Source organism: Rhododendron vialii, chromosome 13a (assembly GCF_030253575.1).
Source record: "Rhododendron vialii isolate Sample 1 chromosome 13a, ASM3025357v1".
Taxonomy (NCBI): domain Eukaryota; kingdom Viridiplantae; phylum Streptophyta; class Magnoliopsida; order Ericales; family Ericaceae; genus Rhododendron; species Rhododendron vialii.
In genome coordinates, this window is record NC_080569.1 from 4,481,260 (window position 1) to 4,508,855 (window position 27,596).

General features: G+C 39.7%; 4 protein-coding genes, 1 long non-coding RNA gene and 2 other non-coding genes across 10 annotated transcripts; 3 read left to right on the forward strand and 4 right to left on the reverse strand.

Moving 5' to 3' along the window:
* Positions 1–1,039: 1,039 nt before the first annotated feature.
* LOC131313205 (large ribosomal subunit protein uL14) lies at positions 1,040–5,513 on the reverse strand. Its single transcript, XM_058341381.1, has 4 exons — positions 5,343–5,513; positions 4,942–5,226; positions 2,011–2,052; positions 1,040–1,311 (listed from the first exon to the last, which is right to left on the reverse strand). Exons 1-4 carry the CDS (start codon positions 5,353–5,355, stop codon positions 1,229–1,231), a joined length of 423 nt encoding a protein of 140 aa, XP_058197364.1. The 5' UTR covers positions 5,356–5,513; the 3' UTR covers positions 1,040–1,228.
* LOC131313206 (uncharacterized) lies at positions 2,061–4,425 on the forward strand. The gene is made up of 2 exons (XR_009196104.1): positions 2,061–4,045; positions 4,087–4,425. It is a non-coding gene; the product is annotated as an uncharacterized LOC131313206 (long non-coding RNA).
* LOC131315422 (small nucleolar RNA snoR137) lies at positions 2,276–2,410 on the reverse strand. The gene has a single exon (XR_009196751.1). It is a non-coding gene; the product is annotated as a small nucleolar RNA snoR137 (small nucleolar RNA).
* A 1,608-nt stretch (positions 5,514–7,121) lies between the features above and the next one.
* LOC131313208 (uncharacterized) lies at positions 7,122–11,127 on the forward strand. Its single transcript, XM_058341386.1, has 3 exons — positions 7,122–8,109; positions 8,466–8,715; positions 9,808–11,127. The coding sequence occupies exons 1-3, from the start codon at positions 7,325–7,327 to the stop codon at positions 9,997–9,999; spliced, it is 1,227 nt and encodes a 408-aa protein (XP_058197369.1). The 5' UTR covers positions 7,122–7,324; the 3' UTR covers positions 10,000–11,127.
* LOC131315461 (small nucleolar RNA snoR100) lies at positions 9,041–9,148 on the reverse strand. Its single transcript, XR_009196789.1, has one exon. It is a non-coding gene; the product is annotated as a small nucleolar RNA snoR100 (small nucleolar RNA).
* Positions 10,654–17,897, reverse strand: LOC131313207 (probable inactive histone-lysine N-methyltransferase SUVR2). Of its 3 annotated transcripts, XM_058341385.1 has the most exons (12): positions 17,734–17,890; positions 16,761–16,813; positions 15,383–15,619; positions 15,181–15,216; positions 14,468–15,050; positions 14,088–14,287; positions 13,099–13,890; positions 12,580–12,842; positions 12,219–12,285; positions 12,055–12,105; positions 11,552–11,648; positions 10,654–11,127 (listed from the first exon to the last, which is right to left on the reverse strand). In XM_058341385.1, the coding sequence occupies exons 3-12, from the start codon at positions 15,563–15,565 to the stop codon at positions 11,099–11,101; spliced, it is 2,301 nt and encodes a 766-aa protein (XP_058197368.1). In that variant the 5' UTR covers positions 15,566–15,619; positions 16,761–16,813; positions 17,734–17,890; the 3' UTR covers positions 10,654–11,098. The 3 variants fall into 3 exon arrangements, with proteins under 3 accessions (XP_058197368.1, XP_058197366.1, XP_058197367.1); XM_058341383.1 differs by lacking the exon at positions 16,761–16,813 and having other exon boundaries at positions 17,736–17,897; XM_058341384.1 differs by lacking the exon at positions 16,761–16,813 and having other exon boundaries at positions 15,383–15,638; positions 17,736–17,892.
* Positions 17,898–24,362: 6,465 nt separating this feature from the next.
* Positions 24,363–26,994, forward strand: LOC131313211 (plasmodesmata-located protein 2-like). 2 transcript variants are annotated; one of them, XM_058341391.1, is made up of 3 exons: positions 24,363–25,282; positions 25,903–26,022; positions 26,713–26,994. In XM_058341391.1, the coding sequence occupies exons 1-3, from the start codon at positions 24,541–24,543 to the stop codon at positions 26,721–26,723; spliced, it is 873 nt and encodes a 290-aa protein (XP_058197374.1). In that variant the 5' UTR covers positions 24,363–24,540; the 3' UTR covers positions 26,724–26,994. The 2 variants fall into 2 exon arrangements, with proteins under 2 accessions (XP_058197374.1, XP_058197373.1); XM_058341390.1 differs by having other exon boundaries at positions 24,364–25,282; positions 25,903–26,040.
* Positions 26,995–27,596: the final 602 nt, after the last annotated feature.

Consider the following 27,596-nt stretch of genomic DNA (forward strand, 5'->3'; position numbering starts at 1 on the left):
TCAAAATAAAATCTACTTTTAGGGACAAAATAGACAATACACCAACTTTTACCCCCCAAACTTTACAAAATGGACACTTATTAAGGGACAGTCCAAAATGAAATACTGGACACAAAAAAAGGAACAGAGGGAGTACTTATTTATCGTTCCGGAACGGGGCCTAAGATTTCTCAGTCAGATTATCATTTGTAAAAAAAATCGATCGGATTATGCAGTAAAAGATGCAGATACAAAAGATTCAAATAGACTCAAAAATCCCCACAAGAAACAATTTTCAGACGACCCATCTCTTTAATTTTGATCATCAGAACTCAAATGGACCGCACCTATTATGTATCATGTCATTGTTTCACCCAAGAAAATCACCTCATTCAGATGTCTTTCAGGTACGGTTGCATCCAATTCGCAACACAACCTACACAAATGTGTAATCAGGTACGCAGTGCGTTAAAACAAACATCAACACCACCATCCAATTCGTAACGCGACCTACACAAATGTATAATCAGGTACGCAGTGTGTAACAAACATCAAGAACACCATCCAATTCACTACATATAATCAGGTATGCAGTGTGTTAAAGCAAACCAGAAATGATAATGGTACATACATAAAATCTTTACCATTGCGTACAGACTTTTTTTGGGTCTAAAAAATATGATCAGAGCCGCTTTAGTTTAAAATACTTTGTTTATGGTCCTCGAAAAACTAAGCTCAATCAGTCATCGGTAAGGGCGTTTACAAAACATCCAACTTCGTTCCAAAATTCAGGCCTGAATTAACAAAGTTGGATGTTTTGTATACGCCCTTACCAATACCAGATCGAGCTAATTTTTTCTAAGGATCATAAACAAAGAATTTGGACATGCTGGTACAGATATTAAATCTGTACCAGTAACACTGCTGAAAATAAACATTGCCACCAAAAAAAAAAAAAATTACTCGTGACAAGTCTCCGCTTTCTCAACCTTTTCTTCTTCACCATTACATCTAGCAAAGTGACAAGATACGAAAATACTGCACAGCAGACACCAGAAACTAGCATAACCAAAAGAAGCATCACATAAGCTCTAAAAAAGAAGATCAACCTCAATAAACCTCTCAGTTCAGACAATGGCCCCTAAGCCGAAAGCAAATACTGCAACTATGTAAACGAAGCCATACATTACAAAGTCTAGATTCAACAAACAAAACTTAGGCTCCAAACATTCATCATTCATCAACTTTCCTAAACAATAGCATTTGCAGCACTAGCAATCCTCGGCCACAAATCGGCACACTCCTTTCCAATTGGTCCTGTTATTGCAGATCCTACAAAAGCAGAAAACCAAAATAGAATCACTAATGAAAATCCCAAGAGCATGCTACATATTTGAAATTTTGAAGCGACAGAATTATTGAGAAACAAATTTCATCATTTCATATATGAGATTGAGTTTTGTACTGGGCCTACATATATGAGACTGAGTTTTGTACTGGGCCTACTCCAGTCAGGATTAGATGTCATTAGTTCCCCAGATCAGGCATAGAAACGTATCATAACTAAAATTACAGAATCTAAAGTACCCTGAGGACTTGAACGGTAATGATACAGAAGTCTGAGCACACCAAAATCTGGCTTCTATTTGGTAAGAAATATAGAACTAAGCTGCATGGGAATTCCATTAAGGAGGCAAAAGTAACTGTTGAATTATATACAAATCCAAACTGAAATTCATCACAACTCACATCCAGATCACCACTGAGATCCGAACATGAGCTGAATCAGAAACGAAAAATGCCCATTTTAGAGTAACTACACACAAGCTTTACACGCAGACAAACACATATCTTTACAGTATACTACACTCGAGATACATATTCTTCTCATTCTCCTAATTCAATTCAACCGAGCAAATTCTTTTCTTTGATATTCACGAGTCATATCGAGATGTGTATGCTAAGGCTTTGTGCCATCAAGTAGCAATCAAATCCACTTATCCCAAAAAAGTAAAACAAATAACAAGGTACCTTTCATTTCTCCTTTAGGATTCACAATAACACCAGCATTATCTGCACAAATGAAAAACAGAAGTGTAGCAGTAAGTACCGCTTCAAAGGTTATAGCTAATCAAAACAGTAATTGGCATTTGAATCCAGTTCGCATTTCAACTACGATCATTGAGAGTGGTTGGTTATATTAAGTTAAAAGCAAAAAACAATAAAGGTTGCGAGCACACTTTAGCAAGAAGTAATAGTGACCATATGATTCTATTAGCTACAAAAAAAGAAACAGAAATTTACCAGCAGACAGGTAACACAATGCAACATTGAACATCATGCTGTTTAAAACTGGCAAATTAATTCATGTATGCTTCCCGATATGAATGACCAACTAGTAAAGTAGTCATTCGCCTTTCTAAGAAGCAACATTAAAGAGAGGTAGTACATGCAACTTACAAATATCCAGTTACAAAATGCAACCTTCTTGACACTAAGAAACAAATTGAGAAAACATCAATCTACCACAAAAGCAAGATTCTTAGAATTGACCAACTCAAAATAAGAGGAGAAAAATAGATTGATTGCCACAAGCACAAGTACATTGCACATGAATCTAACGGCATAATTGAAGTTCAAACTTTTCATCAATCCAAGGGAATGATCTATAAGACTATATGCCACACAACTATGAACTTCAACAAAAAAAAAATACTTAAAATCATTATAGCACGAAATTAAATGCATTGTCGTTGGATTGATTTCCATATTGCAAGATTATCTAACTTACGGAACTGCATAGAGAACTCTTATATCAGTGCAAAATCCAATGAACCAAGTTATATTTGGATCCTTCTAAAGCTGATAGAAGTCTACTGAACGAATTAAAGAACTGCCTTAAAAAAACGAATTAACGGACTGCGGCTTTTCAGCAACTCCTAAATTTTTGGATTACTAACATTTAGATTCATGACATTTACATAGTGGCTACAAGAAACCTGTGGGTGCAGATTAGGTTCATTTTAGGAGTACTCATAGTAGCACATTACACACATTGGTGTCAACCAACTTTAATTGCAAGTCCTGAACCACCCAAATTATCCCCTCAGAAAATAACTGAAGAATCTTACCAACACAAGTACTCAAATTTGACAACCCATAGCTCGCAAACAGGAAGAATACAACCAAAATAGTAAGCTACTATTTTGTCTTCCAAAGTACCAACAGTTTCACCAGCTATTAACGGTTTCAAACAGTAACAGTATCCAGGAAAAAGACTAAAGCGTCCAAAGGCTCATTCTCCACCAGCTACTAACGTATGAATGAAATGAAAACAAAGAAATCAAACCACACAATAACGACAGCTCCACATAAAGAAATTTGCCATCCAAATTACACATAAAAGAGTTGTATCTTCAGTTTAATCTATTCATTGGTAATAGTTATATAGTAACCATAGTTGTCACGGGCGAAAAGCGCACCGAAGCGCAAAGTCCTGTTGGGCCTGAGGCGAGAGGCAAGAGGCGAGGCGCGCGCCTTTTTGAAGCGAGGCGCACATATGCGGAAAAAAATAGAAAAAAATAGCACACACTAATATTTCAAGCAAGCTAATGAGTTTACCATCCAAAAGAGACATAAAAATATTCATAAAATGTCAAATAGCCACAAATACATACGTATTTCTTATTTTTATCGGGCAAAATCAGCCATCTGTTTTCTATTCTCCTATTTTTATTTTTTCCTTCTCTGTCATATACTAATAGCATACATATGTATATTAGAATAAATATCCTTCTCAGAATTTCAGTCATATACTAATAGCATACATATTATATATATATATATATTAGAAATTTAGAAAGATATACGAGAGAGAGAGACCTCAGGTCAGGAGAGAGACGAGAGACAGAGAGATGGACGAAGCAGAGACAGAGATCGAGGACAGCAGCAGTGAACGACCGACGGCAGCAGCAGTGATCAACCGACAGCAGCAGCAGTGAGAGATCATCGGTAGCAGCAGTGAGAGATCGTCGGCAGTTCGCTGGCAGCTCGTCGGCAGTGAGAGGTTGTCTGCATTGAGAGATGAGAGATCGAGAGCAATGAGAGATGAGAGATCGAGTGAGAGAGGCGAGAGATCGACTGAGAGAGGCACTCGGCTGAAACCCTTTTGTGTTTTTTTTGGTTCAAATCTAACGGCGAGAGTTAGATCTTCAAAATCCTAGGGCTGAGATCAAATTTTAAAAGAAGCGCGCTTTTCGTGCGCCTCTCGCCTTGTCGCTTTTCCTCGCCTCCTGCGCCTTAGCTGCGCCTTATTGAAGCCGCTGCGCCTGAGCTCCCTCAAGGCGCAACAGGTGCGCCTCGCCTCGCCTGGCGCCTAGGCGCGCTTTTGACAACTATGATAGTAACTTAACAATACATCAAATTAAAGTGATTAATAAGATGATATGCACATAATGCCAAATAAGTTATAATTTCAATACAAAATACACGTTATCTATCTACCACCCTGACGGCATCACCAACAGCCTATTACTTCCCCCCTTTTCGCTAACTTAGAGAGCCTCCACAGCAAAAACGGAGCTCCAACAGCCTCAAGTACCTCTAGCTACTTTGGACATCTGCTACAGTAAATCGCCACATCTAACATGCCACTGTTGCCTCGGCAGCATATAAATATGGTTTCCGGCCTCTTCACTCCTCTCTATTATCAAAGCATCTTGAAGCCATTGATAAACCTTAATTCGATTGGAAAATGGTCTCTCTCTCTCTCTCTCTCTCTCTCTCTCTCTCTCTCTCTCTCTCCCACACACACACACACACGACGTTTTTGTTTTTAATTAAAATGAATAAACTAGAAAACATGAGGTTTGGCTAGTTTCTCTAAGCGATATGGAGTAGCAACCAAGGAATCTTATAAATAAACATCACAAACACAAAAGCACGAAATGTGAAGCAAATGACCTTCGAAGTACATGAAGACGCCGTCCTTTCGGCGCCAGGGCTTGCGCTGGCGGACGATGACCGCTGGCATGACCTTCTTCCTGAGATCGGGCTTGCCTTTCTTGACGGTGGCCATGACCATGTCACCGACGCAGGCCGACGGCAACCGATTCAGCCTCCCCTTGATCCCCTTCACCGATATGATGTAGAGGTTCTTCGCCCCCGTGTTGTCGGCGCAGTTCACCGTCGCCGCCACCGGTAGACCCAGCGACATCCTGAACTTGTTCCCCGCCGAACCTCCGCGACCTGCCAAAAAACAAACGCCGAAGCAAACGGAGCTAGTCAGTCGTCCATCTTTCGGTCACCGACAAAATCCATGAACAGATAGAAATTGAAGAATTCGTAGGGAGATCAGATCTTACCTCGCTTCGACATTGTGCCGTCTCTCTCTCTCTCTCTCTCTCTCTCTCTCTCCCTTTGGGGAGCGCGAGGGATTTATATGGTGGTGGAGCTATTTCTCTGTGCTAGGGTTTTGTTAGGGCTTTTTTGGGTTTGGACTGTTAAGCTGAAGTTAGGCTGGACTGAATTACTGCTGTCCATTCAGGCCCAAATGCCCAGTGAATTACCTAAATAGCCTCCGATCAAATGCCCATTGATCTTTGCATCATCGCTCCGGACTCGCACTCTCAATTATCGCACCCACGAGTATTGGTTGTCTTCAGAAGTTTTCGAAAGAAGTTTTCACGTTTGCAGTCGGGCTCCCTGAAGCCGCATTTGCACCCAAGCGCATGTGACTTAGGACTTGAATCACTTCGTCATGAGGTTGTTCAAACTTTACTCGAAATCTTGTATTAAAAAAAAAATGCCTTTACTTTAAAATTTCATTAGCGTTTAAAAAATGTGCTTTAGCTCAAGCATTTGTTGAGTCGATTTTCAATAATCTTTTATTATAGCCTTATAGGTGAGTTCAAGGAACCAAGAGTGTAGCCTATGATTGTTACGCCAAGTAATACTCCTAATTCGTAGAAAACTGGTTTAAAAAAAAAAAAGAGACACTTTTATTAAGTTGCCTATGATTATTACGCCAAGTACTACTCCTAATTCGTAGAAAACTGGTTAAAAAAAAAAAAAAGATACATTTTTATTAAGTTTCATATAGGTAATGGATATTTATAGCGTGTACAACAAAGTCTAATTAGTTTTTTCTTTCAATCAATAGAAGAGATTATTGCACCATATTTGAAGTAAATAGTATCAACTCGGGACACTGCATCAACTGTGAGAGTCCACGGATAATCAAGTCCAATAACTCAACCAATATAAGAAATATGCCCATCATAGAGAAGAAACGAAGAAAGAAAGGAAAAGCTCTTATGAGGGAATAACACTTATAGGCAGGTAGAGAGATTTGAACTCCTAGTAAGATACAAGACTCTTGGCCAACGGGCAATACGAAAAACCAAAAAAACCGACCAAAGTAATCGGTTTGGTTTGGGGGAGAATTTCAGTTTGGTTCGGTTTTTATTTATAGAAATTTATTTTTTCGGTTCGGTTTTTGGTTTTACTGAGATTTCAACCGGAAAACCGAACCGAACCGATTACTTCCGTTTTACCAAAAAATAAAATTTTGGATCATAATTTTATGTATTTTGTAGTGTGTTAAGACATATAAATCTTGCGTTTTAAGCCTAAATGGGCCCAATATATGTGTGAATCATTACTTTGTACCATTTTTTGAGACCTAAAAGAGGCTTATAACTTAAAATTGAAAACCGAATGAAATCGTCCGAAAACCGAATGAACCGAAACCGAAAAAATAAATATTCCTTTTGGTCGATTTTGATAGGTGAATATTGAAAACCAAATCGATATTTCGGTTGCTAAAATTCCAAAAAATCGAACCCAACGAACTGATATCGCCACTATGGCCAACTAAGCTAGAATAATTGTTCAATAAAGTCTAATCAGTTAAACCATCTATTGTGTGTTGGTTTTTCACTTTTTTGCAAGTTGGATCAAGTTTGCTGAGATGATAAATTCATCTTTTTATTGAAACTGGTAAAACATTATGTAAAATCATGAATGTCCATTTAAAAGCCACAACGTAATCTTTATTTTATTCTCTGCAAGACACAGTAAAATTATTCTCCTCGTAAAATTATGTCTGTCTATTTGACACAAATATTACTCCGGATCTATCTATGCTGAAACTTTGAGAATTTCGAAGAAGTCACTTTTTCGCAGCTTGATTTCAAGAATTGAACTACGATGGATGCGTGGAGCAAACTTACCAATTAACCTGTCTAAACTTTTGGAGCTGAGCTACTTGGCAAGTTGGCATCCCACTTGCTTGTGAACCTGAACTCGATGCTCGGAACTGTGTGCTGGAAACTAACCGGAGAAAATGCCCTGCGCCGCCTCCCTCCTCACCTCTCCCCCACCCTTCCCCACCGCCACCACCAAAACCCATTTCAAATCACGCCACTTTATCCCTAGAATGTCCATAAACCAAAACCAACCAAACCCAACCCCAAACCCTAACCCCCTAACATCCCTCACCAAACTCCTGTGGGGCCCCTCCCTCCCACCCCAGCTCCTCATCTCCACCGTCCGCTCCACCTGGTCCGCCGCCTGGCACCTCATGATGTCCCAGCTCGCCCCCTCCGACCCCACCGGCCGTTACACCCGACCCACCTCCCAATTCCGCTCCAATTCCCAAATTACCCTCCAAAACAAACCAGGCGCCCTCCACCTCTACGTGGGCCTGCCCTGCCCCTGGGCCCACCGGACCCTCGTTGTCCGGGCCCTCAAGGGCCTGGAAACCGCCGTGCCAGTCTCGGTTGCGTCGCCGGGGGTGGACGGGTCGTGGGAGTTCCAGGGCAGGGCTATACCGGACGGGGATAGAGTTGTCCCGGGCTTGGACGGTGCAAATGGGTGTAAAACCGTGAGAGAGGTTTATAAGCTTCGGAGAGGGGGGTACAATGGCCGGTCCACGGTACCGATGCTTTGGGATGTGGAGAGCAAGGAGGTTGTGTGTAATGAGAGTTATGACATAATTGAATTGTTCAATTCGGGGTTGAATGGGTTGGCAAGCAATCCTGATTTGGATCTTTCACCGCCACCGTTGAAGAGAAAGATTGAGGAGTGGAATCGGATTATATACCCAAATGTTAACAATGGTGTCTATAGGTATTATGCCAATCATATCGAAATTCCTGGTTCAAATTATATTGCATTGGGATTTTGTTAGTGAAGTTGTATGTACTCTTGTATAGAAATACGGTTGTATTACTTGCATAGGTGCTTGAATACCCACAATCCCAATCATGATCGAAATTGGGTTGAAATTATATTGCATTATGATTGAAATGGTGAAACTGTGCTTGTTAATTGCATTGAATTATGGTCGCATATAGCTGAATATTCAAAATGCCATTGGAGTGGCCCGAGTGGGGAAATTCAGGTTCCCGTTTTGATTGTCTTAGTGAAATTGTATGTCGAAATTGTAAAAGAATTTATGTTTTTATGGTGGTGTATTCGTGCAGGTGTGGGTTTGCTCAGAGTCAAGAAGCATATGATTCCGCGGTAAATGAGTTGTTTAGCACATTGGACACGGTGGATGATCACTTGGGCAATTCTAGGTACTTGTGTGGAGATGTGTTGACACTAGCAGATGTATGCCTGTTTACAACTTTGATTAGGTTTGATCTTGTGTATAATGTTCTGTTCAAATGCACAAAGCGAAAGCTGATCGAATATCCAAACCTTCATGCCTATATGCGCGATATATACCAGGTAATAACTCCTTCTGTGACTAGTATATGCTTGTAGAATGGGGTGGGTTTAGCTAGTATTGTACATTTTTTGTTCTCAAAGGGTGTGCAACCGTGTGGCATATATTTTTTAAGCTAACATTTCTATCCGCTCCAGTATCCATTAGACTTGTACACAACAACAACAACATAACATAACCCATCTAGTCCCCAATCATTGGGGGTATGAACGGGGATGATTGGAGACAGACCTAACATTTGGCAATATATGCACAAAGTGGCAGCTCTCAGAATACCACTAAAACAGTGGCCCTTCTAAACCTCCAAAAACCGAGGAGCTACAAGGACGTTTTGTTGTAAAACCATGCCCTCAAATCAAAGTCAAATGGCATCAGAGAGGGCAGGCCTAGAGACCCAAATCAATTTATGTGCACATTATCATGCTTCCTCCATTAGACTTGTCCCATATGAAATAGCGAATCTAACTTGCGTTGGAAAAAGGCTTTTTTGTTTTCCCTTTTCTTCATAAATAGAGAGGGGGCCCTATTTAGATTCTCAATTTGTCATGGTTGACTATCTGGGGGGCTAGATGAACTTTGAGCGTGATCCTTGAAAGAACTTGCTACTGCTTTTGTTTCTGACGATTGAAAATCAAGTAGATGACTGTGTTCTTTCTGAATTGGTGAATTTCAATTCTTCCTCCTATGCCTGATTGGTCTGGGACTCTTGTGTCTCTATTTTGTATGGCATAAAGATCGGGTTTGGAGAATCCTCGCCATGAAGTATGAACTAATCCTGTTCCAAATTCAGCGGAAGAATTTGTCACTCGTATTGACAGATTGAGAGAAACCTTCTCAGTTGGCTCATTTATACTATAAGAGTCTCTCTCTCTTCTTTTTTGTGTGTGTTTGAAGTTGGCTTTACAGTCTAATCGAGCAAAATCCTGTATCATCTTGATTGAAATAAAAAGAAAAACCAACTGTTGCTGTTATTGATGTTATTGATTGGATGTGGCAGTGGATCCATTGTAGTCGCTTTTTTACATGATGCGTTGCTCTTATTTACCCGAATTCTGCGCTGCATGGCTAATTTTGCATTTTCATTTCCCATACAGATTCCAAAGGTCGCGGCAACTTGCAATTTTGGAGCAATTATGGATGGTTACTATAAGATTCTTTTCCCGCTGAATCCAAGTAGCATTCGACCTGTCATGCCTTCTGGTTGCGAGCATGAGTTCCTCTCTCAACCTCACAATAGGACATCTCTGTCATCGGTAGATAAAAATGCACAGGTTCCTGTTTTATGAAGCTTTCTTTCGGAACATTGATTGGATATAGAGCCCAGACCTTGTATATGTTGTTAAATCGTCACAAATGATGTTTTAAACAGTTCTCCTCCTCTTGTGCGAAAGAATTTCGGCCTATCGACAGATGTAGAAACTGAAAATACTTACAGCCAATGAAATATACAACGATGATTGTTTCTCCGCGAAATTTCTGGCTTTGAAAATGCAACCAAACCCCGGATATGGGTGGACTGGATTGCCATATCCGGGACTATGTTATACCCTCCCTTTGACCGTTAACAAACAGGCCGTTAGGTCTCAAAGAATCTCTTCTTCTTTTCTTTTTTTTCCTTCGGCGTCTGATATGAAAAAGAAAAAGAAAGGGAAGATGCATAGGAGTGAACTGACAAGTACTACGTTTCTCCGCAATCTAAAAAATCGGAGCGCGCTGCACATTTGGAGAAGATCGTGGGCCCACAAGGAAGAGGCAAGTCGTTTGAAAAAACTTCTTGAAGTTCGCCTTGCTGCAAAGAACAATTCTCCTACAGAAAAAATATGCGAATTCCAGCAACTATTTAAGGGACATGCAATTCCAACAGTCATGAAGACGGACTCCTCAGTAAAGCAAATTGCAAAAAGCAACGTTAGCTAGAATTCCAAGCAAAACACTCGAGCTAAGAACAAATTATTTCAATTAATGAAGCATTGTCATTGATAACGAACCGAAAAGGCCGAATAAGGTGGTGACATTCCAAAGTTTCCAGCTTTGCTTAAAAGCGGGTGGACTTAAGCCCAGAAATGAACACAAGGAACCCATAGTTTCGGCAGAGTTACCCTATGGTACAACACAATACACAACGGTCATGGAGGCAGAAAAGCTTATGAGAAGTGCAGAATTGATACAATGCTGAATGCCTGCTTATACAATTTGACCCCAAGAGACTGGGGCCATTTGGGCCTCATGCAGCCACATAGAACCGTACACATCCTAAAAAATGACTTCTCAAAGCTTTGAAAATAACCTTGAAACCCAGTCAACTGATAGGTTACAGCCTTGGGAGGGGAGTCGAGTTATTGCACCAAACCAATTCTTGTGAAAGGCTCCATGAACCTCACATGTTCATCTTCGATTCCCTGTGGATCTAGATCCTGTGCCAGAGAACAAATCATAATTAGCAGCAGCTGAATCAGAGAGAATTTTGTGATGGGAGTGTATTAACTAGGCAAAACTGAATCATCTATACCCTTAAGAATCTATATTTAGTCAAAACTGAATCACGTATTCCCTTGGGAGCTTGTTGGAAAGGACGGCTAAAATATTAAGATTTACTGAGGACAATGACAAGACAAGTATGAAATGGGAAGTGGTATAGAAAAGAAAACCGACAGACTGAGTGCAAACATGTTTATACTGATAATCTAAAAAGATCTCTCAGACAAGCTACAATGAGAACATTGTATCATTTGAATGACAAAATAGATCCAACTTTTCTATGACACATTCAAACTAATAAACCCAAATTGCTGTAACCAATAAAAACTAAGCAAAAATTCACAACATGTAAGCACTTACTACTCGCACGTTTGATGTTTCGGCAATACTTGCTGCCACAACGGCACTTAAAAGCCTTGACCGGGTGATCGTGATCATCGAAATCAATACCATAATCCTGCAAACACGTGATTTACTATCTCAGTAAAGGAAGTAAATACAAATCCTCACATGTTTTATTCACATGAAGCCGCCAAAATAAGTTTAAAATGGTTAGCGTAAATAATTACTTTTTTGAGTTGACAAGCAACTTTAGACACTTTGTTGTAAGCAAACAAAATTAATATAAAACATGCACAAAATATATTTTGGGGATGCACGCACAAGATCGATTGAATGTACAAGGGAAACGTGCACGCACAGCAGATGATGTTGTATGTATAAACTTTATCATAGCAGACAGTCTAGTTAAGCAAGATTTAGAGTCAGAGAGCGCCTAATCTTTGTGGGACTGCGACCATTAGTCATAACCCACTCTTTAATTTGGTCATGCTCATCTCATAGACTGCATGAAACCCACTTACCCATGTAAGTTCCTCCATAGCATCCACTTTTCTGGTTGTGAAGAAGGCGAGCTGCATGGAGGTAAAACATAAACTATATTAGATTTCCCAACATAAATGACCGGGCCAGCCACAAGTTATTTCCAAAGACAAAATGAAGCAGTGAAGTGTCTGGGGTTATATACATGATAATAGTGATGGTCAGGGGTCTCCACCTCCACGGGTATCTCAACCAAGGTTGAATCAAAACATCTGGCAGAATAAGAAAATAAACTATTTAATAACTACAACCAAATGAGGGTTTAACTTGATAAAGATAAAGAAGAGTAGAATATAAGAAGAAAAAAAGTTAGTGTTCTAGTCTAAATGCAAGCGCAAATTATGATAGACCTCTAGGCATCTTTAATATACATGTAACATATACATTACAGCTAAAGGATAAAGTCTCAGTAAAACAAAATAGGCATTGACAGAGGAGTAACTAATGCGGGTCTTTCAGACAGAAAAGATAAAGGCACAAAAGATTTTGCCCTCTAAAGAACTTACCTGTGATTGATAAACCTTGCAACATTCCCATAATTTGTTGCATCCAAACAGAGAGCTTCTTCATCCTTTAAAACTACTTCTGAACCCCAGTCAGCATCAAGCAGCACAGGGTATGCATGCTCCTCATTTTTGCTTTGTGAGACTCTCTCATAGAGTTCAGCATTGGTTAAAATTTCCCCAACGTATTCACAAACAAAGGCACCTTTTGGGAGCTCCTCTAGGGTACGGAGACCCCATCCTTTTCCTCCAGGAGTCATAAACACCTGAACATGGGGAAAGGAGGACAGTGTACCAATCATAGCCCATGAAATGTAAACAGACATGAGATATTACTCAAGCAAGGTTTGCAGAATATGAAAAGATCCCAAGCCTCTCTTATGAAGAGAACCCTTACCGAGATGATACTTTGTGCAAAACTATTTCATAGAGTTTGAAGTTAAATAGTAGTAATATGAAAAACAATGTACCTCCATTAGCAACTGGTGAAAAAAACTTAAGATACTAGGAGCAAATTCTCACCTGCAACTTGCGGTTTATGCCGCGTTGTACCACCCGATTACCACACAGTTTACTGCAGCCACATTTCCACCAGCATTCTTTTATGAACTTCCTAACTAAGTGACCCTTGCAAGGTTCTGGAAGATCATCATTTTTGGATCTTTCCAGCGGGCATTCCTTACAATAAAACATGCAGTGCTTTTGAGGATCGCGATTCATCGAAATACACTCTTCCAAAAAGTCCTCTTTGACCAAGCCCTCTAAGGTGTACGCAAAATCACCACCAGTTTCATTTGCACAAGCGCAGGGTGTTGGTGGTGATAAACAATTCCCAAAACAATTTGAACAACAATTTTCTCCAATCCGAGCGAGAGAGAAATTTACATATCCGTTCTGAAAAAGCACATTTTGTGGTATATACTGGAAAGACGGTGGATACTCCTTGTTAACATCATTTACCAATGGTATTACAACGTTTTCTTGTCCTTTTGCTATATCATTAACATCTCGAAGAGACATTTTTCGCCGCTGAACCACCCCCAGACTATGAGAATTTTCATGGTCAAGCCCATTCTGTTCATTTTCCATATCAATTTCACAGGTGTTCCCAGTGTAATTCTTATCTTTTTTTGTGCAGTCATCCATCCCATTGGATGATGGTGGAAGTATTGGAACTCCAGAACAAGCTTCTTCAGGTGCACAGTTGATACTGATTGATCCGTTAGAAGGACCAAATTGCTTGCCTCTTGTTCCCATATCCAGTGCTTTAGATTCTTTTGACAAAACACCAGCTGGAGTTACGTCTATGGTTTCCTGTTATACATGAAAAAAGTCAGTACCAAGTTCCTGAAAGCACCCCCACATAACTTTCATTAGTTTCCTCACATTGGCCCAACAGTTAAGATAATCCAAGACAACGATCCTCAACCATTTTGAGAAACACATCAATACTAGGCACAAGGAAATCAGGTCTTCCAAGGAAACAAATAATACGTGAGATAAATTTTCACCTCTCGAGATGGAGTGGAAGCAATCTCTGAGTAGCAAGAAGCCTTTGCAAGCTGGCGAGTGATTCTCCTTTCAATTGATGAAGGTGGAACACCATCACTTCGAATGTTTCCATTTGCGTGCTGAGATGAGACGAGTCCAGGACCATCAGCCCCTCTGATAGAGCCATTTCCACCAGAAGAGTTTTCTCTACCTGATGGCTCTGTAAAAATTTGAGGAAACAAAGTCGATCCAACAGAAAGGCAAAAAAATTGCAAGGAACAGTACAGTACAGGTTATCATCTTCTAATAGATGCCAACCAGCAGTAACACGCCCATTATGTTAACAGAACAGCAACCTTAGAATAAAAGTTGCAGTTGAACCACAGGAAACAAGATATACCTGGAGTGATCACTGTTAGAGGAACCGCGAACTGCGGCAGGTCATCAGTGACTGGCTCATCTTTAGGCTCGATCAAAGTAATAGAACTAGGCGCCAGCTGTTTGGGTGAAAGAACAATGCCAGGCTTCACTGCATGAGGTGACCTTTCAGAAAATGATTTCTTATCTCTTGGACCTGTTTGAATTGAGAGGGCTTCCTTTCCTTTTTCTTTGAGTTGAGTTCTGCTGGCAGCACCTGGCTGAGATGGTTCAGATCTTTCCGGTATTGACAATGGCTTAGACAAGACAGGTTGCTTCCCTTTGTTTCTAACAAGTGGCAGGGGAGACAAGGGAGGGGATCCAGCCCCTATATTTGCCACATTAGGCTGAAACGACTCTGCAATGTCATGTGACTGTTGTGGAGGAGAAGTTTGAGGTAGTCCATCTTCCTCAGGTTTTGGCTGTTTTAAGGAATTTCCACCCGATCTAGGGCTACAGTTACCAAAAGAAGGTGAAGCATGACCTTCTTGGTACCGTAAGCGCAACCTTTTTAAGGGACGCTCAGGCTCCTCCTGTGGTTCAGCTTCTTCCTCCATTTCTGCTTGCTAATCTCAATTGAAAAGAAAAAAATAAAACACAAAAATAAGAGAAGAACCAATAGACACGACAACAAGTGGAAATTCGTGGAAATTACGCAAGGGCGTCCTGAATAGGTACAAGGAATAGGCCACATACAGCAGCATTTTCACGTTCATTCTTTTGCTCCACCGCCTGAAAGATCAGGTAAAATAATTTTACTACAAACGTCAGGGGACCATATAAAGTTTAAATGAATAGACAAGAAATGAGCCAAACAGTCAGACTAACAACACAGAGATGGCTGTCAGTTTAGGTAGGTAGGTAGAGAGAGAGAGAGGAGAGAGAGAGAGAGAGCAACCTGAGTTTCCTCTTGGTCAAATATAGCATCTGCAAGAGCTCTGTAATTTTCTTCTTCAATAAGTTCCCAATTTTTGTCGTACAGCTTCAGAAGATTCTTCAAAACTGGTTTCACTTTTTCTTCACTGATACCAAGAACCCTCATAGCACGAAATGCACTCACAACTTTTGGATTCGGCGCCATTGCTTAACTCAAAGTCAATATTCTCTAAAATAAGTTCCCAATCATCCAATGCACCTGAAATTTTTCAAGATATCTAAACAAGTCTCAGAGGCATAAAGAAAACAGAAACATACATGCATCACATAATCCTGTCGAATAACAAAACAGCCCATAGTAATTCCATCAGTGACCTTGTTAAGGATGGACGAGTTTTAAAGGACAGGCAAGAACGTAATAATATATCTGTGAATTGCCCTTGAAAGTAAAAGACTGAGCTGAAAATGAGTTCATTTGGTAAGGTATCTGAATGATACAAACATACCAACACTGGTAAATACCAGAACTATTAAAGTCATGGAAGCGTTATTTGAAAACAAGGGGGAATCATACGTGTGACCCTCTACTCAAGCTGTCCAGCATACAATAGAAGACTACGAAAATGATGGTTGGCATCCTATGATTGTTGTGAGCAAGAAAGAGGGAAAATATTGCTCAGTCGACAATATATTGCTCCGTCAACAATTGAGTGGCACTATATATTTATCATGTTAGATGCTATCACAACACAGAGACCAAATTTTAGACATCACAGCTCAGTCCTAAATACCACCAAGAGAAGCATGAACAATGTAAATAAAGGTTCAAAAATTCAGCAATTATCATTCATCATTATCCAATAGCAATATCTCAATCTGTCTACGATAGGATTATGGACAAGACTTGTTTACAGATCAACCAATGAAACCCCAGCCTCCGAAGCCCTGTGCCCATGACTCATTTGTAACTATGCTAACGAGAGAATAATAAGGATGGCCAGCAAAGAATAAACCCATCCAACTGAGGGAAAAAGAGTAAGAACCATGATAAGAGTTCAACATCCTTGGACTAGTATTCTTCAACACTCAAAATGATCCAAACTATTCGAGTTGTTGTCTTCTTACCATGTCAACTTTCACAAATCACACAAATACCATTATGCAGAAAACCGGCGGCAGAAAAACACAACATAGCCCCCTTTTTCTTTCTAGAAACATGAATGAACAATATAGTTACCACACCCAAAGAAGGAATACACTACTGGTCACATAGTTTGGAATTGAAGGATTGACCAAAAACCCAAACCAGAATCTTTTATCCATTAAAGTTATTCCCAGCCTCGAGTTCCAAGAGAAAACAAAAGAAAATAGCAAAAGGAACCAAAGTAGCCAGCAATTACACAAGTAGAAGCCCTCAGAAAAATAGCTCAAGCGATCAAACCATAACAATTACACATGAAAACAAAACAAAGAAAAAGTAAAGCACAAACACAATGAGGAGTGACAACAGGCTACAATCACTCAAACAGACAAATTAAGCTATCGATTTGCCAAATGCCAATAGCTCAACCACTCAAAAACCCATCTCTGTGCAGAGACTGCAAAAGAAAATTACACCACTAAGTACATAATTTTGTCAAAATTCAGTATATGAGTTGGCATTTGCTCTTTCTTTTAAACTCTGTTCTAAAAACTGGTCGAGGCGCTGACTAGGCACTATGCGGGGTCCAACGCCTAGATAAAAATCGGCCTAGGCGCCAACTAGTCAACTGTCTAGGGAGCTAGTCAGCTGACTAGTTTGCCTCTAGGCGCTAGGCGCCCCTCTACAGTCCAACTAGCGCCTAGTGACTTTAACACTGCTCTTAAAGTATACAAACCATAACCTAATCAAAGGACAAACCATCACCACTGCACATCATTGGCTTAAATAAGTAAAGGGATCTTGAAGAATGGGAGCATAAATAAGCCCCAAGAATTCACTCAACTCAAAGTCTAGACACCGATTGGTTTATTTAAATCGACATATGGCATGCATGGGAGTATGCTGTCAGATAAAAATAGGAAAGCAAACCAAAAATGGCGATGAAATAGAAGGTTCCACCAAATGTGGTCCAAAGGCCGAGAAAAAGAAATGCACTGGGCCGGGCGACCCAAAGCCCTAAACCCTAGAAATACAGAACCGAACAGCTACGAAACAGGCGATTTCACAGTTTTCCCGTTCAAGCAAGAAATCAAGAGTCGTTACTAAATTAACACAGACCGATTTCTTCGAACAACGTGCATTTAAAAACAGTCAAGAAAGCTAAAAATGGCAACAAAAAAAAAAACAAGAGATTCCAAGAAAATACAGAGTCGCGAGAGGAGAAGATATTTACCAGCATTTCCGATTTGAGACGAGTGAAGGGAGGAGCGGGCGTGTATGTGTGCGCTCGCAGTAGGGCACGGAGCGAGCGGGGTATAACGGGAAAGATTTGGAGGAGAGAGAGGAGGGAGTTTGTGGAGAGAGAGAGAGAGAGAGAGATGGTGAGAGTGCAGAGAGTACTACCGAATCTCTATGTGGGTTTTGAGAAAATGATGACCACGTTCGTAATGGGCGCGTGGACTGCGGGGCACGAAATACAGTCACGTGATCCTCAAATGACATTTGCTCTAGCTCCTAATTTTCGTACGCGAATTGTGGGATTATAGTGCAAGGTGGCTTGGAGGCCCGGGATGCACCATATGGTTAATACACTATCCAAGCTTAGTCAGATAACTCTCAAATGTTTTTCGCTCCCGCTCTCGATCTTCATCTACGCTTCGCATTTTTAATTCTCTTTCATAACGAATTTTAGTAGTATAAAATACTTTTTAAAGATTTTTTCACGCTCACGCTCTCTTTCACTCCCTATTTGCTTGCGCACTCGTACGCAAATGTTGTGAATTCTTTTCCATACCAGCCCATGGCGAACATAAACCCGGTACATAAAAGTGGTGTAAATACCGGCCGGGACAAAAAAATTGTGTATTTTTTTCTTTTATTTAAAAAATGTCTAAATTTTAAGATAATTTAACAAAATTTTGAATCTATAATATATACATTGTTTGGTTGGGAGTTTAATTTAGTTTAGTTTTGGCAGTGGGTGGAGAGAGAAATAGGGTAATAATTAAAGAGAGAGATAATGATTGGAGAGAGATGAGAAAGTAATAATTGGAGAAATAGGATAATGATTGGAGAAATAAGTAGGGTAATGATTAGAAAACAAAAATCAAACTAAACTAAATTCAGAACCGAACACAACGTTTAATCATCTTAATTTGTTATTAGGACTAATTTTAAGGTATATCAAAGTGTTGCTATAGAATTTATTTTACCTCTTTGAGTTTTTTTGTACATATATTAAAATATACTCTATCCGTCCCAAATTATTGGTCCTCTTTTTTTTTTATAGAAGTCTCAAAAGATTGGCTATATCTTCTGATTTATAATATTTTTATATCAAATATGGATCTTGTTTGATAGATCTCAATGAGCTATTTTATACAAAGTTTTTTAAATCGCCTAAAAAATTATAGATTGTAAGATATAATCAATTGAAAAATAACGCACAGTTTTAAAAATGACCAAAATTTTGGGACATGAAGAGTATATGTAATATATACTTCATTATGGTCAATCCAAAACAGTACCGGTATATACCATTTCAATAGAAAAAAACGGTACGCTTGCCGGTAGGCTGTAGTAGCTTATAAAGGTCAAATGAGGGCCTCTTTGTTGATGAATGGGCGGGAAGACTCGAGTGGGTGGTTCGGTGGGCGCGTGGACGAAACGTGTTAAAAACTCAAAAAGTGGGATGTGAGAGCGTTGTCATCGATGTAGTCAGAGACTCGGAATTCAGAAGGGGAATCAGCCAGAATCCGAAGATGAAGCTGAAGCCCATGGGCCGTATCTGGTATTAAAGTTGGGCTTTTGGTCCACAAAAGCCCAATGGTCGAAAAGTAAAGCCAGGGCCCGGATTCGGCCCTTTTTAGTTTATTAGCCCGGCCAAACTACACGAAATGCACTTTTTATGCCCACCAAAAATCCACTACAAAAGAGCAATACTATAATTAGAGCATTTTTAAGGAGGAAACGTATAGTAGCACATTTGAGTACCGTATTTTGAATATCATCAGTGTGTCGTTAATAAGCTGGTCCATTGGGTCCGCCTTCCATAGTTTCCCAATATTTCTTTTAGAACTTGAATTATGATATTTAAGTATGGTCATCACTCGTCATTGCATCACTCACTAAGGAAATCGGTACAAAAGTTTAGAACCAAATGAAATGATTTTTTACGATGTGTAACATATATGAGGAAATCATTCATTTATGTCACTTCTCCATGTCGATAAGTATAATGATTTATTATTCCCAATTAGGACTAAATATCACTACCCTTGTCCCTAATTTGCAAACCTATATCCATTTTTTGTCGCTGTCTCGATCTCCTCCCGATATTTTTTTTACCCTTCGTTGTTGCTCCAAACAAGGAAGAGGATATACAAACGGAGAATGGAGATCCAAGGAGAGAGAGTGAGAGACTAATACAGGAGACGTGATTTGTAGTGATTTTTGAGGGAGATAGGGGATCTGATCAAACCTAAAACATGAGAGAGAGAGTACCAGACGACAAATGGACGAAGAGGTGCGGCAAAAGTGTGTTTCTCGTCCTTCAACGAGGAACTTAATTATTTATGTCATTTCTCAATGTTGATAATGATTTATCATCGTTCCTAATTAGGACCTAATTCGCAAACCTATATTCAATCCTTGTCCCCGTTTCGATCTCTTGCCGGTATTTTTTTACCCTCCGTCCTCACTCCAAACAAGGAAAGGGAATATCCAAACAGAGAATGGAGATCTAGAGAGGGAGAGAGGGGAGGAGAGAGATAGAGATAGAGAGAGAGTGTGTGTGTGTGTGAGTGATACGATCAAACCTAAAACATGAGAGAGAGAGTACCAGACAAACGGACAAAAGGTGCGGCAAAAGTGTGTCCTTCAACGAGGAACTTAATTATTTATGTCATTTCTCCAGGTTGATAATGATTTATCATCTTTCCCAATTAGGACCTGATTCGCAAACCTATATTCAATCCTCGTTCCTACCTCGATCCCCTCCTTGTAATTTTTTATCCTCCATACTCACTCTAAACAAGGAAAGGGGATATCCAAACAGAGAATGGAGATCTAGAGAGAGTGCGTGTGTGTGAGGGAGTGATGCGATCAAACCTAAAGATGAGAGAGGGAGAGAAAGAGAAAGAGATTACCAGAGTACCAGATGACCAACGAAAGAAGAAGTGCGGCGGAAGTGTGTTTCTCGTCCTTCAAGGTTTCACTCCTCAAACCCTAACACAATCCATTTCCTAAGTCACATATGTTCTCTCTTCCCACTAACATCCTTATTAGGCTAAATACTTAAAATTTCACTTGGGCCTTCTTCTTAATGGACTTCACATTAAGAAGAAGTGCGGCGCAAAATGTGTTTCTCGTCCTTCAAGGTTTCACTGCTCAAACCCTAACACAATCCGTCTCATAGGTCACATTATGTTCTCTCTTTCCACTAACATCCTTATTAGGCCAACTACTTAAATTTTCACTTGGGCCTTAGTCATTGGACTTTACATTAAAAATGGGCTTTAATGTGTAATATATATGTGGAGCATAAATAATAAGTGAAAAAAAAACAGGGATTCAAGGTGGGATTGGGGTAGAACATATGTAAACCATCCAGCTACCTATTTTCTAAATCTCCAATCTGTTTTGGGGCACGGAGTTCATAATGTCAGATTGGATAGAATTTTCATCCCTAGTCATAACTCCATTTGCATTAATGAACTTCTAAAATTGTGTGTTGGTTGATGTTAGTCTAATTTATTAGAGCATCTCCGACGATGAAGTTGCAATTTGGATAGCTATTGCTATATTATAGCAATGATTATTGTCAAATCGCTATACTATGGCAATGTTGCTCCAATGGTATATATACTGGCTTTGTTTGGTTTCCATTTTTTGGTATTTTAATTTTGATAGTGGATAGATAGAGAAATAGGGTAATAATTGGAGATGGAGTAATAAGTAAAGAGAGATAGAGAGAGAAATTAAAGTAATAATTGAAGAAATATGGTAATGAATAAAGAGCAAAATAGAGTAATGATTAGAAAACAAAAATAAAACAAAGTTAAAATGGAAAATGAACAAAACCACTATTTCTTCAATTTGTTTAAAAAAAAAAAGTCAATTTCAATTACCATTTGTGGGTCCCATGATGAGAAGGCACAAAAAGGCTATGCTAAATATACCAGTTAGTTATACATTGTGCTATATTTGGCAAACCATATAGCTATGGGTAAATATAACCTGTGATTTTGCCTCCCATTCGAGAAGGCAATTTGGAACTTCGTGCTAAAATAGAGCTATAGCAACACGTATGTTGATTTTTATGTTATGTTTCGTTTGTTGCCATGTTTTTCTTTTCCTTTTTTTTTTAAACTTTCAATCGTCCAAACATACTTTCGACGTTTCGTTTGCTTCGAAATTATATATTTCTTATGCGTAATACGCGTTATATAGATAGGGGTGAGCTCGCGTCCAAGTTAAAACACATGGATCTACATTATGTTTTCATGGACTATCTTTTCGAGGTTGATTTTGTAGGCTTTTAACATTGTAGTATTAAATTGAAATCCTGTACGTGCCTTTTGGGCAGTTTGGAACGAAAGGAAAATTTTAATGTTCGAAAGAAAAAAACAAAAAAAAAACATAGGGGATTATTCGTTATTGTTAGGAAACATGTGAGCCCTTCATTTTTGTTACACAAACACTTTTATGTTTTGTTCTCATGGACCGTATCAAGCCTCTTATTTATTTCCTCTCAGCACGAGAATATCCAATGGGTACATTTTATACGAATTGAAAAGCTATATGAACTCCACAATTTAGTCGAGATAGAGATTAGGTGCGTGTCTGCTATACTAAACAGACTACAAGAGCTAATGACAATAATCTAAGTTATTTCCACTAATTGGTATTTTAGTTGATATGTGTGAATAAAATGACCTGTCTAGAAATCCGTGAAAACATTGACTTTAGTCCATTTAATTTAGCGAAAACGCTTAGATACCAAATCAGGTAAAATAAAAAATACTAGGTAACAAATTAAAACAAAAAGATATCGATGAAATTTTAGGGAAGAGATGTACATTCATTTATTTTGACGGTCACGAGTGTTCGGACGAACTTACGCACCTAAATTAATCCATTTTTCGGTCCATTTAAATGTAGGCTATTTACGCTCGGACTAAGAAATTCACAAAAAAATTAGGGTACTTTCTTGATACATGACCCCAAAAATCGTATTCTATTCAATTGTGTGAGGAAAAATTCACCAAACCAAACCCACCCTTGGCCCTTGCTACATTCTTTCAATTCATGTACACTGAACTTTCACACCCTCGATCACCAGGTGGTAGGTGATTGTACCTTAGTTGCATGAGCTTTCAACTATACTCACGTTTCTTCAAAGGAAAAGCGTTTCTGCGTTCCAGTCGAAGGAAACTCCAAGAAACTCGTCCCAATGACGACGGGAACTCGTTCCTTACCTATACGGGAACTTACACCTAAAAAATGGTTGAGAGACTTACGATTCAAGCTAGAATTGGTACCTTTAAAGTTATTTTGTTCTTGTTGGTGTGCACATCCGATCTTAACCTTTTAGAGTCATACTAATGCTTTTAACTTTTACGTTTACTTAATATGCACAAGAGCTCTATTGTGTAATCATGTGCTGCAATAAAAATATTGAAATATAACTCGAAACTTATAATTTTAATAGTAATATTTTATGTGGTAGAATAATATTTTTATGTTGACATTTAACAATATAAAATTTCAAAAAAAATTATAATTTTAATAATTTTTCCTAACCGCTTCCAATGACGCTCTTACACTTCTATAATCACCCATTTCCTATCCCCACCCCCACTATCGCTCCCGTGTAAGTAGCTTTCTAGTACTGCCAACAAATACCACCATATCCTATTCTATTTGTTAATTTGTTTGTCCCAGTCAATGATTAACTTAAATCATAAGCATTCTGAATCTCTGATTACATATTGATTTCCTTTTCACATTAGTGTACATCCACCTCAGAGATTTGGAGAATACTCATGTTGTCATAATCACTCCACACTCTCAATCAAACACGACTTTTTAAACTCCGTATAACGAAAAAAAATTCATTGCCGAATAGAAGCCACGTGGTGTCCGCTCGGTGCATCCGAGTCGTTCATTGTATTTTTTGACGGTTCAAATTTGGAGAGAGAAAATAGAGACAGAAGTGTTGGGATGAGAGGAGAGAGAGAGTGTTTCAATCTTAGCCGTTGAAAAGTATAATTGACGGCCCGAATGTGCCGAGCGGATACCACGTGAAAATGAAATATACCCACTCGGCATCGGAAAATTTCTCTTGTATAACCCTCCACGTGGTGTCCACTCGATGCATCCGAGTCGTCCATTGTATTTTTTGACGGCTCAAATTTGGAAAGAGAAAATAGAAAGAGAAGTGTTGAGATGAGAGGAGAGAGAGAGAGTGTTTCAATCTTAGCCGTTGAAAAGTATAATTGATGGCCCGAATGTGCCGAGCGAATACCACATGAAAATGAAATATACCCACCCGGCATCGGAAAATTTCTCCTGTATAACCCTCCATAAAGGTAAAACACTATTGCAGCCCCAAATGACTTTGACCAAACAAGAATGAGAAAGTAATAAGTGTTTGTATTTCATGAGACAAGTTACACGTCCGAACTCCACGGAGGTCAAACGCTTTAAATTTTTTGGCCATATGAGGGTTTGCCTAGTTGTTAAATTCAGAAGTTTCAAAATTGGTCGAGATGAGCGGAAGCTGGCCGGATATGTTGCACTAATTAAAGGGAAAATCACTAGTGCTAAAACTAATCTCTTTCACATTAATTAAAGGGGAAGCCACCCACAAACCAGAAGGGTACAAAACCCTGGTTACAAAAGGGCCACAACCCCACCGAAAACATCTCTCCCTGTCTCATTTTCCCCGTCTCTAAAACCCACCAAATCCAAATCCCCCCTTCCAAATCCTTCCAAAAAAACAGTCATGGTTTGATTAGAATATTCAACACCCCAAGATGGGTCTTTCATTTCCACCATCTCCTGCCACCCTCCTCTCTCTCCTCCTCCTCTCGCTCCTCGCCACCTCCGTTTCCTCCTCCGACTACACGACCCTCGTGTACAAAGGCTGCGCGGACCAAAAATTCCAAGACCCAACCGGGGTTTACTCCCAAACCCTCAAAGCCCTCTTCAAAACCCTCGTCTCCCAGTCATCCGCTGCCAAGTTCAACAAAACCACCTCCGGCGAAGCCCAGTCGGCCATCACCGGACTGTTCCAGTGCAGGGGCGACCTCTCCAACGACGACTGCAGCAGCTGCGTCAGCAAAATCCCAGACCTGTCGAGAAAACTCTGCGACAGCACAATTGCTGCCAGGTTCCAGCTCACCGGGTGTTACATGAGGTACGAGGTCTCTGGGTTCAACCAGGTTTCCGGGACTGAGTTGCTGTACAAGGTGTGCGGGTCGACTCGGGCGAGCGGGGCCGGGTTCGAGGACCGGCTGGGCTCGGCCCTCGGGGAGGTGGAGAAAGGGGTGGCCGGCGGCGGGAATGGGTTTTACACGGGGAGTTATCAGTCGGTGTTCGTGTTGGGCCAGTGCGAGGGGGATTTGGGGAGTGGGGACTGTGTTGATTGTGTGAAGAGCGCTGTCGATAGAGCCAAAAGCGACTGTGGGACGTCTATTTCTGGCCAAGTTTACCTCCAAATGTGTTATATTAGCTATACTTATTACCCAAATGGAGTGCCCAGCAAATCACCATCAGGTAAATCACACAATTCACAGATTATTAGTCTTTTCTGGGAGATCGTGCAATCTTTCAATTGTTTTGTAGGGTATAATTTGTAATGTTTTAATGTGGTTTTGAATCATTAATTTGATTCATCGAACATGATCCATATTGCGTATGAAAATATTGCTAATTAAAAAATATATAACTAATTTTCTATTTGGTTACCCTTCAAATGAGGCCAAATTTACCTTCAACAGTGTTATATAACACTTGTTACCCAAATGGAGTGCCCAGCAAGTCACCATCAGGTAAATCACACAGTGCACATATTATATGTATTACTCCCGTGACTCCCGTCCCAATTCGTTAGTCTTTTTTTCTTTAGAGTTATTCATGTGATATGTGAATTGCTGATTCCTTGTGACTCAAGACGTTTTACGCGATTTTGAAAGCTTTATTCAGTAAAATTAATTGGGATCTATCAAAGAAGATTCGTATTGCACGTGGAAAGTATTATTAATTAGAAAATTTAACCAATTTTCTCTTGCGTTTGAATAGAACGAGGGACTAACAAATGGTAACGGAACAAGTATGTGTCTTCTTTATGTATGTCTCTGTTTTGTTGATTGCCAAGTGTTTAACTGGGTGTGTAGGAGGAGGAACAAAGGGAAATACCCAAAAGACAGTGGCTATTGTTGTGGGAGTGCTGGCGGGGTTTGGGCTTGGGATTGCCTGTTTAATGGTTCTAAAATCAGCTTGCAAGAAGCGAGAAGGTAAGTATGGAGGATGAGGTTAGTTTCCAACTTCTTATTACTCTTTTTTTTGTGCTTCCCAACCCACCCAACCACCACCCGCCCCCCCCCCCCCCCTCAATTTCTTGAACTTCTGCCGTGTATAATGTTCTACGGAGGACAAATAGTTGTTAAGTGTTGTTTGGTTCAATGGAAATGAGATTGAGAAGGAACAAATTGAATAGGTATTATTTGGTGTCTAATGGAATTACATAGTATCTAATTTGACAAAATGGTGATTAGATTTGTCCTTTTCAAGTGAAGCAAAATTCCGAAAGATCACTTCAAGAACAGAAAAAATCACTTGTAAGTGTCTTGCAAGCACAAGTCTCTAGCATGTCTCTCACTGAGAGAAAATCTTTTCGGTCACTATTTCCAAGTGAAAGATTTGTGCAAAACATTGGGCTCTGGTCTGTGGTGTGGCTTAAGGTTGCGGTAGGCTAGCAAGTTACTAGTTCCTAGCTTTTTATTGAGAAGTTATAGGCGATGGCCAACCGGATTGTTAGTCGTTGTTCTGGAACTCGGGTCCAGTCCAGTCTCCCTCCCCGAGTCCGTCGTTTTGTTTAAATAGTTTTGTAGTAGCAGAAGCTTCCTTCTAGTTTTTGAACTAGATATATAGAATCAGTATTGATTTATTGCAGGTCACTGAGTTGCTAAGTCTTTTGTGTGCAGGGGGAGACTAGCATAGTATGTGCTGAGCTGCTAATGTTAGAGGTGGTGGGGGTGTAAAGGGTTGAGAGAAGATTTTGCTTTTTCACTCAGTTTTGCCTTGAGATATTTCTTCTACACTAAGATTCTTTTTTTTTTGTTTGTCTTTCCTTCTTTAAGATTAAAACCAAACAGGCCTCTCTGTCTTGTAGATGGACATAGACATTTTAGTGATAGCTTACCTATGTAATACTTTTGAATGTACATGCACAAATTGAATATATTGATATAGGTTTTTGAGTAGTAGCTTTTACTTTGCTTTAAAAGCTTACTTCTCCACTTTACCACCACAGAGAGTGAGCAATTTAGCTTCTGTTCATGTGTTTCTTATGGTAGAAGAAAAGAACAACATATTGGAATCGTGGTCCGGCCTTGTTCGTTTTGGGGTCTCAATAAATTTTCTCTATCCATCCCTCTCCACTTATTACTCTAAAAAACCTCCCTTAAAATCCAAACCGAACAGGGTTGTACGTGTTGAGTTTCCACAGCAACACATCCAAGTACGTTGTGTTTGTAACCAAAAGTTTTAGAATCACTCACGTGATACACAAATGCTATACAGACTCACATGATGGGTGGACGGTGAACCTGATCGCTTGTGGAAGTGCTAGAATGTGCGCGGCTTATCTGTAATGTGAATGTCTGTGTAAGCGCCGGTGTACCGCATACATATAGTAGGTATGCGATGCTAGCAAAATTGGGTTGTACCTAACAAGTGATTCATCATTCAATAAAAGAGAATAATCTCGAAAAAGGGAGGATTAAAACCTTTCACCAAGTCCCACATCTCTATAATTATGAAGATCTGGCCCATATGGGTCACCCCATTAATTCAGTTGAACCTTTTT

What these genes read in the sequence shown, in the direction of transcription:
- LOC131313205 (XM_058341381.1), bottom strand. An exon ending in CGTCTTCATGTACTTCGAAG is followed by an intron (nt 2,053 to 4,941) that starts GTCATTTGCTTC and finishes TCATTTGTGCAG; the next exon opens with ATAATGCTGGTGTTATTGTG. An exon ending in TCCTAAAGGAGAAATGAAAG is followed by an intron (nt 1,312 to 2,010) that starts GTACCTTGTTAT and finishes CTGCTTTTGTAG; the next exon opens with GATCTGCAATAACAGGACCA.
- LOC131313208 (XM_058341386.1), top strand. Translation starts at nt 7,325, where the DNA reads ATGCCCTGCGCCGCCTCCCTCCTCACCTCTCCCCCACCCTTCCCCACC. An exon ending in GTTAACAATGGTGTCTATAG is followed by an intron (nt 8,110 to 8,465) that starts GTATTATGCCAA and finishes GTATTCGTGCAG; the next exon opens with GTGTGGGTTTGCTCAGAGTC. An exon ending in ATATGCGCGATATATACCAG is followed by an intron (nt 8,716 to 9,807) that starts GTAATAACTCCT and finishes TTTCCCATACAG; the next exon opens with ATTCCAAAGGTCGCGGCAAC.
- LOC131313207 (XM_058341383.1), bottom strand. Translation starts at nt 15,565, where the DNA reads ATGGCGCCGAATCCAAAAGTTGTGAGTGCATTTCGTGCTATGAGGGTT. An exon ending in GCATAAACCGCAAGTTGCAG is followed by an intron (nt 12,843 to 13,098) that starts GTGAGAATTTGC and finishes CCCCATGTTCAG; the next exon opens with GTGTTTATGACTCCTGGAGG. An exon ending in CTGACCATCACTATTATCAT is followed by an intron (nt 12,106 to 12,218) that starts GTATATAACCCC and finishes ACCTCCATGCAG; the next exon opens with CTCGCCTTCTTCACAACCAG.
- LOC131313211 (XM_058341390.1), top strand. Translation starts at nt 24,541, where the DNA reads ATGGGTCTTTCATTTCCACCATCTCCTGCCACCCTCCTCTCTCTCCTC. An exon ending in GCCCAGCAAATCACCATCAG is followed by an intron (nt 25,283 to 25,902) that starts GTAAATCACACA and finishes CTGGGTGTGTAG; the next exon opens with GAGGAGGAACAAAGGGAAAT.